This window comes from Girardinichthys multiradiatus, chromosome 1 (genome assembly GCF_021462225.1).
Source record: "Girardinichthys multiradiatus isolate DD_20200921_A chromosome 1, DD_fGirMul_XY1, whole genome shotgun sequence".
In the NCBI taxonomy this organism is placed as follows: domain Eukaryota; kingdom Metazoa; phylum Chordata; class Actinopteri; order Cyprinodontiformes; family Goodeidae; genus Girardinichthys; species Girardinichthys multiradiatus.
Window position 1 is genome coordinate 29,777,622 of NC_061794.1, and position 19,646 is coordinate 29,797,267.

The 19,646-nt window shown below is 38.9% G+C and overlaps 1 protein-coding gene across 1 annotated transcript in view; it reads right to left on the bottom strand.

The window, feature by feature from the left end:
- Nucleotides 1-19,646, bottom strand: part of slc9a8 (solute carrier family 9 member 8) — a 43,328-nt gene that overhangs the window by 1,966 nt on the left and 21,716 nt on the right. Inside the window, exons 9-15 of the mRNA XM_047379518.1 lie at nucleotides 11,989-12,130; nucleotides 11,799-11,904; nucleotides 11,587-11,703; nucleotides 11,415-11,497; nucleotides 11,222-11,333; nucleotides 9,831-10,051; nucleotides 6,263-6,409 (exon numbers count right to left, since the gene is read on the bottom strand). Coding sequence (XP_047235474.1) covers nucleotides 6,263-6,409; nucleotides 9,831-10,051; nucleotides 11,222-11,333; nucleotides 11,415-11,497; nucleotides 11,587-11,703; nucleotides 11,799-11,904; nucleotides 11,989-12,130 — 928 coding nt within the window. The remainder of the gene's footprint in view (nucleotides 1-6,262; nucleotides 6,410-9,830; nucleotides 10,052-11,221; nucleotides 11,334-11,414; nucleotides 11,498-11,586; nucleotides 11,704-11,798; nucleotides 11,905-11,988; nucleotides 12,131-19,646) is intronic.

A 19,646-nucleotide genomic window follows, 5' to 3' on the forward strand; every position in this document is an offset into this window, starting at 1 on the left:
AGGTTGGTTACTGTCTGATGAGCCTGCAGCAACCTGACCGACACATTCAGAGGTGCGACAGGCAGCAATAATTTAGCAGGTTTTTATTCTGCTGAAACTTCTAAGTTACGTCGTCACTTTTTGTTGCTTTAAACTAGGTCATCAAAGAGAAAAGCACTTATCTTCAGTTTAGCACATTTTCTACTAAGGTGTGTATCGGGGTGTGTGTGTGAGTTGCTGCAGAGACTGATTGTCACCTGTCCGCTGATAAAACCTCACATAGACAGATGGGCGGATGGAACCAGGAGCGTGTCCACAAGAAAGAGCAAAATGTTTTGTTTCGTCTTTTTTAAAGAAAAGTAAAAACAGGGGGAAAAAAAGGACTAATATAATGGGACAATCTTTGCACATAATATATGCTTTAATAGGAGAAAGATGTCAGTCAGTCAGTCATTTTCTACCGCTTATTCCATAGTGGGTCACGGGGTAGCTGGTGCCTATCTCCAGCAGTCAATGGGCAAGAGGCAGGGTACACCCTGGACAGGTCACCAGTCCATCACAGGGCAACACACAAACAACCATGCACACACTCATTCATACACCTAAGGGCAATTTAGAGTTACCAATTAACCTAACAGGCATGTCTTTGGACTGTGGGAGGAAGCCGGAGTACCCGGTGAGAACCCACGCATGCACGGGGAGAACATGCAAACTCCATGCAGAAAGACCCCCGGCCAGGAATCAAACCCAGGACCTTCTTTCTGCAAGGCAACAGTGCTACCAACTGCACCACCGTGATGTTATTAATAAAATCATGTTTACACTAAATAAACTCATAAACTTCACACTATAGTTGTGGCCAAAAGCTTTGAGATGGACAGAAATGTATTACTTTTTTTACAAACTTTACAGATTCATTGTTAAGTACGGTTTATTTATTAGATGGATCTGTGCTTTACTAAAATTGATCAATAAATAGTTTATATGATATTTTAAAGACTTTAATTGAGAAATTAATCATGTTTATGGAAAGAGTTAATCTTTCTCTTTCCATCTGAATCAAAACCTGACTGATGCTGATGTGTTCTTGCCCTGAAGGTTGTCACAATGTTTTTTAAGGATTGATCACAGGTTCTAAATGACTCTGGACAGGTTCCTGGACAGGGACCCAAAATGTCAAGTGTTTTAACCCCTAAACTGCTTAGTTATCTATTTTGCCACTGTGGTACCTGCTTCGGGAATAAGTTGATTATCGCATAATTTCTCCGTCATCGTTGGCAAAGTTTCTCATAGGCGATGCTTTGATTCTATTCTTTATTATTCAGAGCAGCAATTTTCGTCCAAGTTGTGAGTGAGCCCACTCCATTGGATGAAAAACAAAACTAAACACATGACTGGTGTCATGCCAGTATTCAACCTTTCTTCTCTGCACAGTCCTTTCTTCCAGATGTTGCAAACAGTCTAAAGGAGGCTTTACCCCAGTCCTCTGCATTTCTGGTGCTTTGTGTTAAATGTCAGTCCTCCAAGATGCTTTTGTTTTTCTCGGGGAGAGAAATAGATTCTTTGTGGCTGCCACCACTGTTAAGGAGAAAACCGTGGCTCAAGCCATCTCAGTTATTGTACTAACTATAGTTAATCTTAAATAAAGATTATTGTGGGGAAAAAAGGGATTTATTGTGATAATGATAAATTCTAAGCGATGACGTCTGCGAACCTTAAAAACTGAAAGCATGGCCAGCGTTGTTACTTTGCTGTTTAAACAAGTTTTTTCTCCTGTCTGTTCCATGACAGCATAACTCTAAATTGTCAATAAAAAACTCAATACAATGCAGTTATTGTGTCTTGTTAAAAGATACAGTTGCATTATTTAATGTCATTGTTGTTTGGAGGAAGCCTCCTTAATAATAACTTCTATTTTTACAGCAGTATTTGTGTCTGTAGGGGTTCTGATGGTATAAAGTTATCCTTTAAATTTCACTTTCAGCGCTTTTGCAATAAATACCACAAAATATTTTGATAAATGTTTAAGTCCATATTTACCAACTACTGTCAACAACCATTTTTCTGGGCAACAACTAATTTTTCATGCAGACAAAAATTTGCACCAATGACTAAGAATGAGACAAAAATATTGGAGGGAGATGAAATCCAATCAGATGTAATTTTAGTAGAGTGGGAATCTTTAAGCCCTTGATGATTAGATTATAATTCAGAAGGTTACATTTAATATTGATTAAATATAGAATAACTGAGATGTGACATTTGTCCAGTCGATTTGTCCATGTCTGCATCTTCTTGCATTAACCCATTCCTATTGGAAAAGGTGGAAAAACATGGAAAAATAACCAGCCGGACTTAAGCTGAAAGTTGTTATACGACAACAACATTAATCTGTGTCTGTGTATCGCTGAGTATAACATTACATGCACTCTATCCTAGCATAAGTTATTTTTCCTAAAGATGCAAGAGGCCCCTGAAGGTCGGATACCTTCATGAGTTTTATTTGACAAAATTTCATTTTGTTAAATCTACAAAGATTTAGTCGGCTACAACTTAAACGACCAAAGAGGATGAAATTGTGACAGAACTAAATTTAAGCCAAAACCCTCTGACAAAAATTAAAGGCAAGTTTGCTGTCAAAATGAACACTGCTCAGTAAGAGGTATTGATTTGGTCACTGAAATTATGGAATCAGGTCATTTTGCAGCAGGGCTAAACAACAGAGCAAATTAAATTTCTGTGATTAAGTAGAATTTAATTAACTTTGCAATTAATTGCATTATATCCAATCACCCTCCAAGGCAACCCAGATTCAATGCACATTGCCATCATAAAACCTAAAGCAGTAAAGTTTGTGAGAAACAAGATTTGTCAGTGTGTGTCTCCAGGTGCAAGAGACCAAAACGAACACCCAAAGGCTCTAGGTGCACCCCCGTCAGAGACTTTGTTTGGTAAATTATTACACTAATGGTTTTAATGTTACATTTGATCCATCTGGACAGCTCCTGAGCAGCTCATCCAGTCTTCAGGATTAATGCTAAATGACCTGTTTATCATAATTAGCTCACTGTAGTCTCCTGGCTGCAATGATCTGTGGTTCCAACACTAAACCAAATGTTACCTTCAAGTGTCTCTTCCTGTCTCTCACCACATGTCCACAGAGAAAAATAAAAGAATCAAAAGAGTCATTTTTAAATATTAGAGTACAGGAATGATGTACATCATGTAATTCGTTGCATCAATAATCAACAAGCGACCAGAGACAGGCTGTCTAGTTCTGTGTGATGTTCCTGCGTTTTTAATGCTAAGGTACCTCTTTGATTCCACTGATGTTTAGGAAAGTTTTCATGCCAACTTCTGTGCATCATTCTCACAGGCAAATGCACAAACTTCTTCCATTTTAACACAGAATACATCTGAGGGGGTGATAAGATGAAAATGTGCTTCTCTTTAAACCACGAGAGCAACATTGCTGACTTCACCACCAAACTCCCCCAATCTTGCCTGCTGGGTGCAAACAGAACTTTGAAGAACTACGTGATGTAGCAGACCCTAGTGGAGTAGCAAAGATGGGTAAGGACCTCTGAACAAACTTTAACTAGGCATCAAGAGTTATTTTTTAGAGAGACATAAAAGGATTGTTCTCTCTGAAGCAGCATATCTTGATGTGTTTGATTATATAAGAACCAGGAGCTAGTTAGGGAGCAGGCAGATCATGTGGAGGGTTTAATTTGTGCTACAGCAGTTCAGCCCACAGAACAAATACAGGTCCTTCTCAAAATATTAGCATATTGTGATAAAGTTCATTATTTTCCATAATGTAATGATGAAAATTTAACATTCATATATTTTAGATTCATTGCACACTAACTGAAATATTTCAGGTCTTTTATTGTCTTAATACAGATGATTTTGACATACAGCTCATGAAAACCCAAAATTCCTATCTCACAAAATTAGCATATCATTAAAAGGGTCTCTAAACGAGCTATGAACCTAATCATCTGAATCAACGAGTTAACTCTAAACACCTGCAAAAGATTCCTGAGGCCTTTAAAACTCCCAGCCTGGTTCATCACTCAAAACCCCAATCATGGGTAAGACTGCCGACCTGACTGCTGTCCAGAAGGCCACTATTGACACCCTCAAGCAAGAGGGTAAGACACAGAAAGAAATTTCTGAATGAATAGGCTGTTCCCAGAGTGCTGTATCAAGGCACCTCAGTGGGAAGTCTGTGGGAAGGAAAAAGTGTGGCAGAAAACGCTGCACAACGAGAAGAGGTGACCGGACCCTGAGGAAGATTTTGGAGAAGGGCCGATTCCAAACCTTGGGGGACCTGCGGAAGCAATGGACTGAGTCTGGAGTAGAAACATCCAGAGCCACCGTGCACAGGCGTGTGCAGGAAATGGGCTACAGGTGCCGCATTCCCCAGACCTGGGCTACAGAGAAGCAGCACTGGACTGTTGCTCAGTGGTCCAAAGTACTTTTTTCGGATGAAAGCAAATTCTGCATGTCATTCGGAAATCAAGGTGCCAGAGTCTGGAGGAAGACTGGGGAGAAGGAAATGCCAAAATGCCAGAAGTCCAGTGTCAAGTACCCACAGTCAGTGATGGTCTGGGGTGCCGTGTCAGCTGCTGGTGTTGGTCCACTGTGTTTTATCAAGGGCAGGGTCAATGCAGCTAGCTATCAGGAGGTTTTGGAGCACTTCATGCTTCCATCTGCTGAAAAGCTTTATGGAGATGAAGATTTCATTTTTCAGCACGACCTGGCACCTGCTCACAGTGCCAAAACCACTGGTAAATGGTTTACTGACCATGGTATCACTGTGCTCAATTGGCCTGCCAACTCTCCTGATCTGAACCCCATAGAGAATCTGTGGGATATTGTGAAGAGAACGTTGAGAGACTCAAGACCCAACACTCTGGATGAGCTAAAGGCCGCTATCGAAGCATCCTGGGCCTCCATAAGACCTCAGCAGTGCCACAGGCTGATTGCCTCCATGCCACGCCGCATTGAAGCAGTCATTTCTGCAAAAGGATTCCCGACCAAGTATTGAGTGCATAAATGTACATGATTATTCGAAGGTTGACGTTTTTTGCATTAAAAACACTTTTCTTTTATTGGTCGGATGAAATATGCTAATTTTGTGAGATAGGAATTTTGGGTTTTCATGAGCTGTATGCCAAAATCATCCGTATTAAGACAATAAAAGACCTGAAATATTTCAGTTAGTGTGCAATGAATCTAAAATATATGAATGTTGAATTTTCATCATGACATTATGGAAAATAATTAACTTTATCACAATATGCTAATATTTTGAGAAGGACCTGTACATTCTTCTGAAAGTCTTTTTTTCATGTTTCACATTTTCTGTTTAGACGACAGTTGTGTTACAGCAGATGTAAAGCCTTGCGAACAATAAAACTACAACCTTTTTATGGTTTTAATGAACGTGAGAAGCGTTTCCTGTATTTACTCTTTTGCTATCAGCCCCCCTGTGTCAGTACTTTGTGGAACCAACTTCTCCAACACCCGAATCAAATGGCTGAATTTCCTCATCGGTATCCGCCTGGTAACGAGCATAAAGTGTGTTGGAGAAGGGATCCAACTAAAGGTTGCAGGATAGCAGCTCTCAAGGACTGGACTTGGGCACCCCTGATGTATTGAATAAAACCCCAACACAGTACACTGAGGTTTAAGTTTGTAATGTGACCGAATGGAAAAACAAATGTGTTTAAATGCTTTCACAAAGTACTGTACATCAATAGACTGAATTTATTGTACTTTTCCATTCATATCAACCACAAAGCATTTTACTCTAGAGCCATATTCACCCAAACATGAACACAGTCATACACCGATACGCAGATCTGTAGGCGACGTTAAGCTGCACTGCCCAGCAGCACATCGACATGCAGCACGATGATAGAGTTGAACCCACAACTTTCAGATTACAAGGTCACTACTCTTCCCACTGAGTCACAGTCGCCCCAATATGCAAAAGACTTCTATTGGAAACTTATATTCACTCCTAAACTTTACATCTCAACCGGAACAGCTAAAGAATACACAGAATGCATAATGGCAAACCGTCAAATGCACATCAGTGCATGTCTTAAAGGAAACGGATCACTGCTGATAGTGTTGACTTTCTCATGATAAACTCAAACAGGAAAACGACTAAATATGACATGTGTGGGCGCTGTACTTGTATAGTGAAAAAAAAAAAAAAAAACATAAAAGATTTAAAACTGACAAAGAGGACTTTGGTTTTTCTCACCTCTTGTGTAAGTCTACGAGTGAAGAAGGGGTTAAGATACTTCGCATCAAGCCACATGAAGCCCTTCAGATCTTGTCTCTGGTAGATTTGAGCCTCATACTCTTCCTCTGTCAGTTCGGATAGGTGCTCTGTATCAATGGTGTTACCCTGGAGACAAAAGCCAAGGAGATATAAGGTAGTCAGGGACATGCAAGAGAATAAAAAGAAAGAAGCCCTGGAAATGAGTGCAGGGTGAAAAACGTAAAAGAGTGAGCTGGAAATGTAGGGAAAAGTTAAAAAGAATGGATGAATAATTTATTTCAGACATTCCACCAAAATATCAAAATGAACACATACAGACATATTCCTCATGTTACATATTTATATATGAATGCAACATAAACACAAATTCATTAATTTTGTAAACATGAACTATCTGTTATTATAGGGAAAAAATGCTTGTTGCCTCCACCTGCAAAACCACTCCTGTTTTTGGGCTCGTCTCATTGCTGCCCCTTTAGTGCACCTGTTGTTCATTTCATTAACTCCCTCTACTACTTTACTGACCAGATTAATATTCAGACTTACCTTACACACATGCACAACCCATCAACTGTAATTAAATCTTATCCTGTTCCCCTCTTCATCCCAGTACCTTATGATAATAACCAGTTGGAGCCTTTTCTTAAACAGAGTCGTACTTGGATATTGCTTCTGCTCCTTGCAGAGTTTATTACAAACCTTCACACTGCTGGCTATTAAGTTTACAATTCCCAAATATAAACTTGGTTTTATCTAAATTTAAAGATAATTTATTCGTATCAAACCCCTTTTGTTTAGCTTACATAACTCTGACTTAATGGCTGTAGGAGAGAATAAATACAGGAATAAATACATGAGTCAATAAAATAATTACTGGGCCAAAAAGTAGCTAGAAATATAAATTAGTGTGTCATTAAATGCAACAAAATAATAAAAAGAAGAGATTTATTAAATTATTCATCAATTCATCAGTTATAAAAATATACATATTTCTATTTTAAACCACTATTGTTATTTAAATCACAAATTTTCTAATAATATTTTTTTTTACCTGTATTTTTCCTTTATTTAATACGAGTGGATTTCTTGCTGTTTTATTTTTCCTAGCCCTTTTTTCCAATTTATTACCACTCAAATATATTTAAAACATGTTTTTTTCCTTAAAAATATATTATTTTTCAAATTATTTTACTGTCCTTTATTTCTTAAGCACCGATATATTTTCCCCTCTAATATACCCCCGTTGTATTTTTTTACCCAACGGTTTTCCCTGAGCCCATTTATTTTCATCTTTCTTTTTTACATTACTTGGTCGCTGTAGTGTCTTTTCAACTGCTAGGGTCTTTGTGAACTAAATCCACACGGGCTCCAGTTTATATAGTGACATGACTTCATCTCTTCTGGAAATGTTCCAGTTTGAAATGACAGGTTACAGATGAATGTCAGACGTCAAATAACTTCCTCAATCAACGTCCTAATTATTTGTCATATCAACGCCATCACAGTCTGTTGACCTTTTGTTCACATTTACTGACGATATCTATAATGTCTCTTCTACTAATAATTGTTTCATTCAGTACTCCCGCTGTTATAGGGTCTGGGATTTTTTCTGCTAGCTGGGGTCCCAGACTTACAAAACATTAGGATAATGAGCCACATCTTTTATGTCATTAAAGTTATTATCATTGTTTGCAAAAAACTGTTAAAAACTAAATAGTATTTCCTAATAAAATGTAATATACTTCAGATACCTTTATTATATTTTTTTTATTTCTAATAATTTGCTACAGTATTCTTGTGTACCTATCCATAAAATAACAGTTACTTTATTCTTATATTTATTGCATTTATTCTCAGCATCTATTGATCAATGTTGATGAAATCTCTATTTAGTGTTTTCTTTATTTTTAGGCATTTTGCTGCACCTTAATGATCCATAGAGCTTCTGCATATTTATCTTTATGAGTAAACATTTTAATTGGACAGATTCTCACATATTAATTTCAAAATATTCAGAAAAATGTTATATGCTTTATCAACGTCATCTTCCTTCAATAGTGAGTCTAAATTGTGTTTCGATAAATCATATTTGAATATATTTAAAGTAGGGTCAGGACAATCGACTGGAACCGGGACCAACACTGCGATTCTCTCGGAATCAGTAACATTTTGAAATTTTGATTCCTAGTTTTGATACCCAGTCCGCCAACCAGAAGAAGAAGCCGTCGAACACCAACGGAGAGGAATCCGTAGAAGGTATGCACAGCCATGAACAGTATGTGGTGGCTTAACTTTAATAAAAGAAACGGACGGTCAGCTCAGTGCAACACTTGCAATAAGATTATATCAAGCATCCTTTGCTTGGAGGATGCACAACCAACGTGAGCCCACGTATTTCATAGACAGCTTGCAACATCAGACATTGGATATGTGTAAATCTGTCTTCATGGTGTTTTAAAAATAAAGCGTACTCCTGTGAAAAGAGACTCATAACATTAATATTCAAGTTCATAAGTTTGATATTTATATACTGGTTTAAAGTAACCCTATGGGAAATTTACACTAAAGTTCATGAAATGTAAAAAGTGCATAGAATAAAAACTCAAGAGAAAAGTTCAGACTATTTCATCCAGAAAGAAGTCTGGTTAGCTGGCTGTTTTAAAGCCTGGAAATGTTTTTGGCTCTGCCTCTTAAACGAGGAACCAGAATCGTTCAAATTCAAACGATGACCAACCCTAATTTACTCTTCTGTCCCCAGTCTTTTAAACTTTGGATTAGACTTCTCCTTTTTTCTCTGATATCATTAATTAATAATCCACTTATTTGTAGATTTATTATCTATTGATGTTGTACTGCTAGATGTGATCCTGGGTTTAGGGATTTTGTTAAAAAGGCTCAGACCCATACATGGTATTAATAAACTCCTCATTAGGTTTGTGATCATTTGATTTAAGTAAATCAATATTAAAGTTCCCACAAATAAAAAAAGACCTTCTGATGTGTAGGTGTGTGTGTTTCCTCAAACAGGCAGCAGTGATGGCTGGGAATCAACGTCACAGACAGATGGCAGACAAAGAAAAAACTGGAAACCTACAAGGGATTTCATTCGAACATGGTGGAAGAGTTACGAGGGAAAATTAAAATTAGCTTTATCTGGCAGCTGATACCTCTGAGGGAACACTCTGCAAATACTAGACATAAGTAAGGCAGACACACAACCCGAAGCTGACAGTGACCGCCAACAATAGAATGTACATCAATATATGATCCATTATCTAGAGTAAGAGCCAGCAGAGGCAACTTAAATATTAAACACAATAGCTTGTCCTCTTATTTCTGGGGAACAGTATCGATGCCAGGGACTGCATCTGTGTGGGGAAGACAGCTTTGCTCCCTGCTGACTCAGTGTCCTTCTCACAAAGCCCCAATCAACACCTTTAATGTTCCCCAGTCTCTGGCGAGCAGAAAGAGCTGGATTACAGATGAGAAGATGGCTAGCATCGATTCAGAAAGCAAACTGACCAAAGTGCTGCTTTGATTTCTTTACCATTTTCTGCGTCTTGCTGAGATTGACATCCTTCTTGTTCTTCCGTCGTGACTGGCTGTCCTCAATGTCCATAATGCGGATGAGCGGCATTGTCCCGGCCCCGAGGAAGAGGATGGTAAACAGCACGATGATGATGGTGGTGGTGCCGATTAGCTGACGCTTCTCGATGGGTTCCAAGCCCAAGTGAAGGCTCAAGGCATAAGGGATGGCACCTCGCAACCCTGGCAAAAGAAAGACAAGAAGATTTATTTGAAAAGCTGCAGAGCTCCATTACCCAGACCAAGGTTTGCTATCTCGAGTCTATAATGATGTGGTTGTAAGTGAACGGGAAGCTGGAGTTAGAGGACATTTTCTCTGTAAAAGTTACTGAAAGTCAATAACTGCTTATAATGGCAGATATTTTTCTAGCTTTAAAATAAATAAATCATAAAACAGCTGATTAAACCAAAGATCAGACAACCTAGAGATTCTTTTAACTGAATAAATTATTTATATATAACAAAAGGGCTGAATCACTATTACCTGTTTTAACAGTTTTTTGTTCTGCCTGGCAGTATGGTGGGGTTTCTACACTCAGCAACAGAATGTAATTAACACATGCAAAGGCTCCTACTGCAATATATCTGTACTGGCAATCACCATGATAATAAAGAAGCAGTAAAGAAACAATAAAGAAGCAGTAAAGAAACAATAAAGAAGCATGTCTCCTAGCTAAATAATAATAATATGAAACAACACGGAGTCTGAATTCTGAAATGGGCCAGAAGAATGGTGTTTGAAATGATCCACATCTAATCTGCCCACATCCAGGGGCCAATCAAGGGGTACAGTGAGGACTAAATATAACTCCCGATCCATATTTCTGGTACACTGTCCTAAAATGTATGTAAGAGAAACAGATATTTTGAGTGTTAGACTGGGACTGATTATTGGCTAACACTCATCTTACCTGATGTGGATTCGTAAAGGTGACAGAAAAATCTAATATTTTCTTACTTTAGAGGGTATCTGAGAGACATTAATAATTAGAATTGTTTGTCATATATTGTTTTTAGCAAAAACCTATGATAATGATCGGCATAGTCCTACTACTGTGGAACCGTATACGTAAAGCTGCTCCTGCAGTGCATGTGACTTGTGTGTTGTCTGACTACAGGGTCACAAGCGTGGAGCAGGAAATGCGAACCTTTTATAATCAAAAGTTTGATAAAAATGCCAAACTTTAAATGCACAAGAGGAAAAAAAGACATCTAAAAACAGATACAAAATAACTTCCTGTCATTCATTTGCTTTTACCTCAACAACGTTGATTGCCTAAATGTTGTAACAGGAAGCTGATTATCCAGCAACTTTAAAATACATTAGTCAGCAAGGTCATTTTTTCATCTCACCACTAAACCACATGATGAACATCATTTTTGGCGTGATCTTGTGGTCTCTGAAAAAGTTCAGCAAGAATGACAAAGGGAAGATGTTCACTGCTCTGCCAACAAGTACCAGGACCTACAAAAGACAAACACAGCCGTCAATCCAGTTAAACTGACACCAATGTTTTACGCTGGCCTTTGCATAAAAACAACTTACGATGCACCAGATGACAAAGGATATTTCAAAGTTATGTGGAAAGCTGAAGATGGAAAGGCCGAGAAAAGCAAACACACACGTCTCTGTGGAGAGAAGTTAAAAATAGTAACTGAAAATGTCCGATTAAATGAAATAAGGAAGAAACCAGCAGGCTACGCAGGAAATAACTCACCGCACATGAAGGCGACTGTGCGCAGCGTCTGCTGCATGAGGATCTGTGTGATCGGAGAAAGGTTGTGATGGGTGTAGTGAGACATCACAATCCCCGCAAACAGGATAGACATTATTCCTGTTGATGTGAGGAGGAGGTCAGCGAAAAATGCAGACAAACTGAATTCATTCAACAGTTTTTATAAATGTATGTCTTTTCATAACCGTATCCACCAGACAGTTTGAGTCCCTCTGCCAGGCCGTAGGGAAGGTATGCAAAGATGATCATCATGCCAAACTCAAGCGATGGCGTCTTTCTCAGGTCGAAGTGTTTCAGAAACTAAGAGCTCAGTTAGGGAATTTAAAACTACAGCACACATGTCCAAAGCAAAAAGAGCCACACTCAGTTAATGAGTCAGGATACAACAGCTGAAATGAGTCCGGTCAGAGTTCCCAGAGCAGCAGAACCGAAGAACATCTTAAGAAAATACCCCAGCGCTTGCACAAAAGTCTCCCAGCCAGTTACCATGGAGTTATCAGAGCGGGAAACGAAGCCCTCCGCTGTGCTGAAAGGCAAAAAAAAAAAAAGGAGAATGTTATTTGATGGAAAAATCCTGTACATTCTGAATTGTAATACCTCAGTCTGACAATAGAGGGCAGTAAAGCTCCACCACTGAAACTGGTGGAAGGGTGCATGAGCGGATTAAAATATGCTTGTAATCCAATCAGCAAAATCTTGTTGGGTAAACAATAAAAGATTACTTCACATAAACCTTTCATATATTTCACGTAATGGAAAATTACACATCACCGAATAAACATGGAAACTATCAGAGCCACAGTAGTTTATTTTTATATGATCGGCACTGTGCAAAAGTCAGTAGTTATGCCTCATTTATTTATATTTTGCGTATATTCTGTGCAGTCCTTCAAAATGGCGATGATTAACATTTTTTAGGCTTTTTGAGGTCTTTCATTGATATTTAGGTTGCTGTTTTTCTTTTTTTAATGTAACTGCTGACCACTTCGAAAAGAAAACTATGGTTTGTTAAGCAACTTAACTGTGGTTGATGAATCAGGGATAAAAGCCTCTTCAATTTAAAGGACTGGTTGTTGTGTCTTAAAATACACAGCATAAGAAAACAAAAACATTTTAAATTGACTGTATGTACATACCGGACATAAGGTTCCAGTTTTATTGGCTGCACTGATAAAAAAAAAAATACATTTAATGGATATCTCAAATAATGTAGCAAGTTTAGGACAACCAGATGATTCTAAAAGAGCTATTAGCTGAAAACTGGACCTATGTTAAAAAACCAACTAAAGAATGATGCATCTCTAAGGTTCTGTCAGGTCTTTGCTGGATGTTTTTTGTATTTATATAAGACTGATAAACTTCTGCTGCCCTTAATTTGGCCAGTTTAATCATTTTTAGAACAAACTAAATAAATATGGGTAGGTACTAGAGCTAAAATAGGGAAACAAAGTAAAAGTAAAAGAATTAAAAAATTAAAGGCCAACAGAACTATTGATAAAAACAATCTTAAAAGGTAATAGGAAACCCAGAGTCTCTGGAGCCAAATTATAACTAACCAGAGACAACGAAAGAAGAGAAAACTTTGGACAGTTCTATACAGTTAAAATGTTTATTTTAAGAATATTTAAGATAAAAACGCAGCAGCCAAGAAATTCTGAAGCAGTAGATCTCCTTTTTTCAATTCAAACCCACAAGATACTGGAGGTTTTGTATCAAGTGATTACAGTGCATCCAGAAAGTATTCACAATGTTGCTCCTTTTCCCCAGTTATGTTACAGCCTCATTCCAAATGTTATCAAATGAACCTCTTTCCTCAAACTTCTACACACAATAACCCATTATGACAATGTGAAAGAAGTTTGTTTGAGATGGTCACAGATTTATTACAAATAGAAAACTAAGAAATTCAATTCAATTCAAATTCAATTCAAAAATACTTTATTAATCCCAAAGGAAAATTAAATGTTGTTATAGCTCATATTATGAAAGTTTCCTCAAAGAGACGTTGTAGATGCTGATGGCTGTGGGCAGGAAGGATCTCCTGTAGCGCTCCGTCTTACAGCAGATCTGAAGACGCCTCTGTCTGAAGACAATCTGTTGTTGTAGGACAGTCTCATGAAGAGGATGCTCAGGGTTCTCTATAATGTTCTTCATTTTATGAAGAATCCTTCTTTCCACAATGATCTCCAGAGGTTCCAGAGGAGTCCCCAGAACAGAGCCAGCCTTTTTTATCAGCTTGTTGAGTTTTTTTTAAGTCCCTGGCTCTGATGCTGCTTCCCCAGCAGATGATGGTAGAAGAGATCACACTTTCCACAACAGACTTATAGAATATATGCAGCATCTTGCTGCAAACACCAAACCTAAGCTTCCTCAAGAAGTACAGTCTGCTCTGTCCCTTCTTGTAGATGGCTTCACAGTTGCATCTCCACTCTAGTCTGTTGTCCAGGTGAACACCGAGGTATTTATACTCCTCCACCACCTCCACTTCTTCTCCCATGATAGAAATAGTTTTTGACTTATTCCTGTTTCTCTTAAAATCTACAATCATCTCCTTTGTTTTAGTCACGTTCAAAATGAGATGATTGTTTCCACACCATGCTACAAAGCGGTCCACCACCTTCCTGTACTCAGCTTCTTGTCCATCTCTGATCCACCCCACGACTGCAGAATCATCCCAGTATTTCTGCAAATGACATGAGTCTGTCTTGTACTGGAAGTCTGAGGTGTACAGAGTGAAAAGGAATGGTGAGAGCACAGTCCCCTGTGGTGATCCTGTGCTGCTGACTACCTGGTCAGACTCACAACCCTTCAGTCTCACAAACTGTGGTCTGTTTGTCAGGTAGTCTTTGATCCAGGAGATTGTTGAGGCCTCCACCTGAGTCTTCTGGAGTTTCTGACAAAGAAAATCAAGTTGGATTGTATTAAATGCACTGGAGAAATCAAAGAACATGATCCTCACAGTGCTGCTGGCTTTGTCCAGATGACAGTGGGTTTGTTGAAGCAGGTGTATGATGGCATCTTCAACTCCAACTAAACAGCGATAAGCAAACTGAATGGGCTCCTGATGGTTTACTGTTTGCTTACTCAGGTGGACCAACAGGAGTCTCTCTAGGGCCTTCATGATGTGAGATGTCAGGGCAACAGGTCTATAGTCATTGAGGACTGATGGGTGAGTTTTCTTTGGTACCAGAACAAGACAGGAGGTCTTCCACAACACCGGAACCTTCTTCTGGGCCAGGCTAAGGTTGAAGAGGTGCTGCAGAATCCCACAGAGCTGCTCTGCACAGGCCTTCAAGACTCTAGGGCTGACATGATCTGAACCTGCAGCCTTATTCCAATTCAGTCTCTCCAGTTGCATCTTCACTTGACTTCTTGAGACACACAGGTGGAAGGGGGAAGCAAAGGAAGCATCAGCATCTTCTGATATGGTTGAAGGCAAACATGTAGAAGCAGAAGGGTCTAGGGCTGAGGTAGAAGATAAAAAATGTGAGGTGTTACTGGACAGCTGTGGGTCCTGTGGGTCAAAGGAGGGTGGAATGTCTGTTTGGCTGTGAGCAGGAGAGGAGGATGTGAAGCTTGTTTCTGAACTGAACCTATTGAAGAATGTGTTCAGTTCATTGGCTCTGTCCAGACCTCCATCGGTCTGATCATCCTTCTGCTTGAAGCCTGTGATCTTCTTCATCCCTGTCCACGCGTCTCTGATATTGTTTTGCTGGAGCTTGCTCTCGAGCTTCTTCTTGTACACCTCCTTGCTGTCCCTTATCTTAACTTTAAGTTGCTTCTGTATAATCCTCAATAATTCTGTCTCCCTCTCTGAAGGCTCTTTTTTTCTTGTTAAGCAGGTCCTTCAGGTCACAGGTGATCTAAGGTTTGTTATTGAGGAAGCATCTCACGGTTCTGGTGGGGATGATGTTATCAACACAGAAGTTGATATAGTCGGTTACACACTCAGTCATGGCATTGATGTCCTTTCCATGTGGCTGGCACAGTGCGTCCCAGTCTGTAGCCTCAAAGGAACCTTGCAGAGCTTCTTCAGCTTCCTGTAACCATTTTCTCACAGTCCTCTTTATTACAGGTTGCCTCTGAACAAGGGGCTTATATTTCGAGCAGAGAAAAACAAGATTGTGATCTGATTTGCCTAGAGGAGGTCTTGCTGTAGAGATGTATGAGTCCTTGACATTTGCATAAAACAAATCCAATGTTTTGTTTTCTCTGGTAGAGCAGCTGACAAACTGTTGAAACATTGGAAGTGTAGCAGAGAGTGAAGCGTGGTTAAAATCACCAGAAATTGCCACAAAAGCATTGGGGTTTTGTGTCTGTAGCTGAGCAACAACTGAGCTGATGGCATCACATGCAGTGTCGGCAACAGCGGAAGGTGGAATGTAAACTGTTGCCAAAATAACACTGGTGAACTCTCTGGATAAATAATATGGACGAAAACTTACTGTCAACAGTTCAATATCTGGACTGCAGAAATGACACTTCACAGTTACATGTCCTGGATTACACCATCTGTTGTTCACAAGTACTGCCAGTCCACCTCCTTTACATTTGCCGCTCCTCTTTAAATCTCTGTCTGCTCGTATGGTTAAAAAGCCCGGCAGAGAGACGCTGGAGTCGGGGATATGATCCTGCAGCCATGTCTCAGTAAAACACATAATACTGCATGCCCGGTACTCTGGCTGGGTCCTTTGTAGGGCTTGGAGTTCATCCAACTTGTTTCCCAACAATCTCACATTGCCCATCATAATCGACGGAAGAGATGGTTTGAACTTCCTCCTTCTCTCTCTTCTCTTAGCTCCTGCTCTGCATCCACGGCATCTCCTTTTCAACTCATCAGGGATTTGGGGTTGTAGTTTAAGTATTATTTGAGATTTAGAGATATTCATCAGCTGCTCCCGGTTGTAAGAAACAACCCCGTTGCCATTGCAATGCATCATAACAAATGTCCAAAAATAGAAATAAATAAATCATATTTATGTAAGTATTCACAGCCATTACTTAATATTTTGTTGATCTACCTTTGGCAGCGATTTCAGCCTCAAGTCTTTTTGAATATGATGCCACAAGCTTAGCACACCTGCCTGTAAGTTTTGTCGCCTTTCTTCTTTCCAATACATCTCAAGCTCCATCAGATTGAATGGAAGATGTCTGTGCACAGCCATTTTCAGATCTCTCCAGAGATGTTCAATCGGATTCAAGTCTGGACTCTGGCTTGGCCACTCCAGGACACAGAGTGATTCTGATGCCACTCCTTTGAGATCTTGGCTGTGTGTTTTGGGTCGTCCTGCTGGAAAATTAACCGTTGCTCCAGTCTGAGTTTAAGAGCACTCTAAGAAAGGTTTTCATCCAGGATGTGTCTGTACATTGCTGCATTCATCTTTCCCTCTATGCTGACTAGTCTGCCATTCCTGCTGCCAAAAAACATCCCCGTAGCATGATGCAGCCACCACCATGCTCCACTGTAGGGATGATATTCGCCTGGTGATGAGAGGTGCCTAGTTTCCTCCAAACATGACGCCTGGCATTCACACCAAAGAGTTTAATCTGAATCCTTTTTGGAAGCACTGTAGACCACATGCAGATTCAAATCGAACCATAATTAATATTATAAACAGCAATAAAACACTCTATAATTAATATTCTCTTTGTCATGTTTATTCTCAGTTTGCCAAGTAAAGACATTAGCTGTCCTGCTTCTGCAAACAACCTGGTTCCACTGTCAAGTAGCTTTCTAAGAAAGTCACCCAGTGAGGTGTTAACAGACCACAAGCTGCCAGATCCGTTTGGTCCATCTATTATTAATGGTTTCATTTACTCTGCAGGGGCACCCTAACACTTCAGGTCAATTTACACTATTAAGCAACTGTGAGATAAGGTGGACATAAAGCAAGCCCAAAGACGGAGGACAAAATGACACTGATGCTTACAAACAAACAGTAAATTTTTAGTTTCCATGAAACTTGCCTGACAGGTTTCTGTCTGTGGCTCAGTTTGCTGATAAAGTATAAACAGTCTTGCAGCTCTAAGCAGAAACTCCAAACAAAGAACAGTGTCTGGTGAAACGGGTATGTAAATCAACATTTCTCTAGATATCTGTGGAAATCTACAACAAATAAAAACAAAAATAAATCCACTAATTATTAAACATTAATAACATCAGCCGTCAGATAAATGAACTTTCAGCAGATGACAATGTGGATGTGTCTAAAAGTAGGGCTGTGTCACACAGTTTTTGATGACATGTATTTTTTTTTATGTAACAGAGGTCACTGTTTCTATTCTCATCCTCCTTTCCCATCACATTTTAATGCGCAATCCTGAAGAACCAGATGGATTAAAAAAATGTCAAATGGTAAATTTTACAACAAAGTTGATCTTAAAATAAAACCTGAACAACTTCCTGCATGTGTGAGTATACTGGACTTAAGTAAATAATTAAACTTTGAAAAGAATGTCTTATGTTGATATAGGATCATATAAACAACAGGTACATTTCACACAAACTATTGACCTTAAATAGTTTTTATTATGCCGCTGGCGATGCACAGCGAGAACGTTAAGTCCTGGCTGTTAAATTTATCTTATCAGGAAAGCCATCATTATATTGTCCATAGTTCAGCCTAACACATTGATGCACGTAGTAAAATATTTGGAAATTATTAATATTAGGAATATTCTTTTATATAAGACATTACATATTATCCCTGGCTGTATTTGTAAGGGTTTTTTTTTTTTCCTGCAGGAGAAAGTCTTTTAAAACATTAAGCAGAATTGCCCTGTATTTAGTTTCAGCAATATTCCCCATCAACTTCGATCAGTTTTCCTGTCCCTGATAAAGAAAACTACAGGATCATGCTGCCAAATGTTGCCACGTTTCACAGTGTGGATGGTGTGTTCAGGGTAAAGCGTGGTGTTGGTTTTCTGTAAAAACCAACATTGTGCCTGAAGGTTTATTTTTGTGTCCTGACCAGAGCACCTATTTATCTAAACAAGTTTTTCCTCTTGCCACTCTCCCAGATAGGTCCGATTTGGGGAGTGGATGATTAGTTAACCTGTCAATGGATTCTCCTCCTGAGCGGTGGATCTCTGCAGCTCATCCAGAGTCATAAAGAGCTTCTTGGCTGCTTAACAGCCTGCTGGTTTAGTGGGTGGCCACATCCTGGTTGGTGTGCTGTCATGTCATACTCTTTTTAGTTTTGAATGCTAGATTGACCACATCATTTCGAGATGTTCAAAGCTTGAGATCTTTTTTTTACCTAACCCTTCTTCAAACATCTGCAGAACCTAATCCCTGATCCCTGTTGTGTTTTTCTTGGTCTTAACAATGCCTTTAGTTCACCAACTTTCTCAAACAAACCTCTATAAATTGTACAGTCGGACTCTATTTACTAAATAACTATAAATAAGTAACTTTTCAAGGCAGTTGGACACACTGGACTTTATTTAGGGATTATCACAGTAAAGATGGCCGAATCCTAATGCATTCACCTGCTGCGTTCAATTATTTTAGCTCTTTCAAAACTATGTCTTTGACTTCAGTTCTCAATAAAATATACCGCAGAATTGTCTCCAATCTGATAAAAAAATATGTCAAGATAAAACATTATAGGGTATAGGCATAACAACAGTGTACAGGAATTTATGTTGCAGATATGCACTCTCAACCCTTTTAAGCCCAGTATCTATTTTTGTAAATTACAACCTATATTGAAACATTCCTCAAAAAAGCTATGACAATTTCTGGGCTCTTTTCTGCAGTTCTTTTTTTATTTGATCATATTCTGTGCTTCAATAAATTATAAAATCCCACTTTATTCCACTACACCCAACCGAATGTGACAAACCTAAACAATGTTATTGGTTTCAGCAAATGGTTCTGAATTACAAAGCAGTAAATACATAAAGCATGTTGGTAAGTACATTTAGTGTTATTAGATGTGCAGTGCCTTGCAAAAATATTGAACTTTTCACATAGTCACTTTTCAGCCACAAACTGATTTTTTCATTTGAATTTTATGTGATAGACCAACACAAAGTGG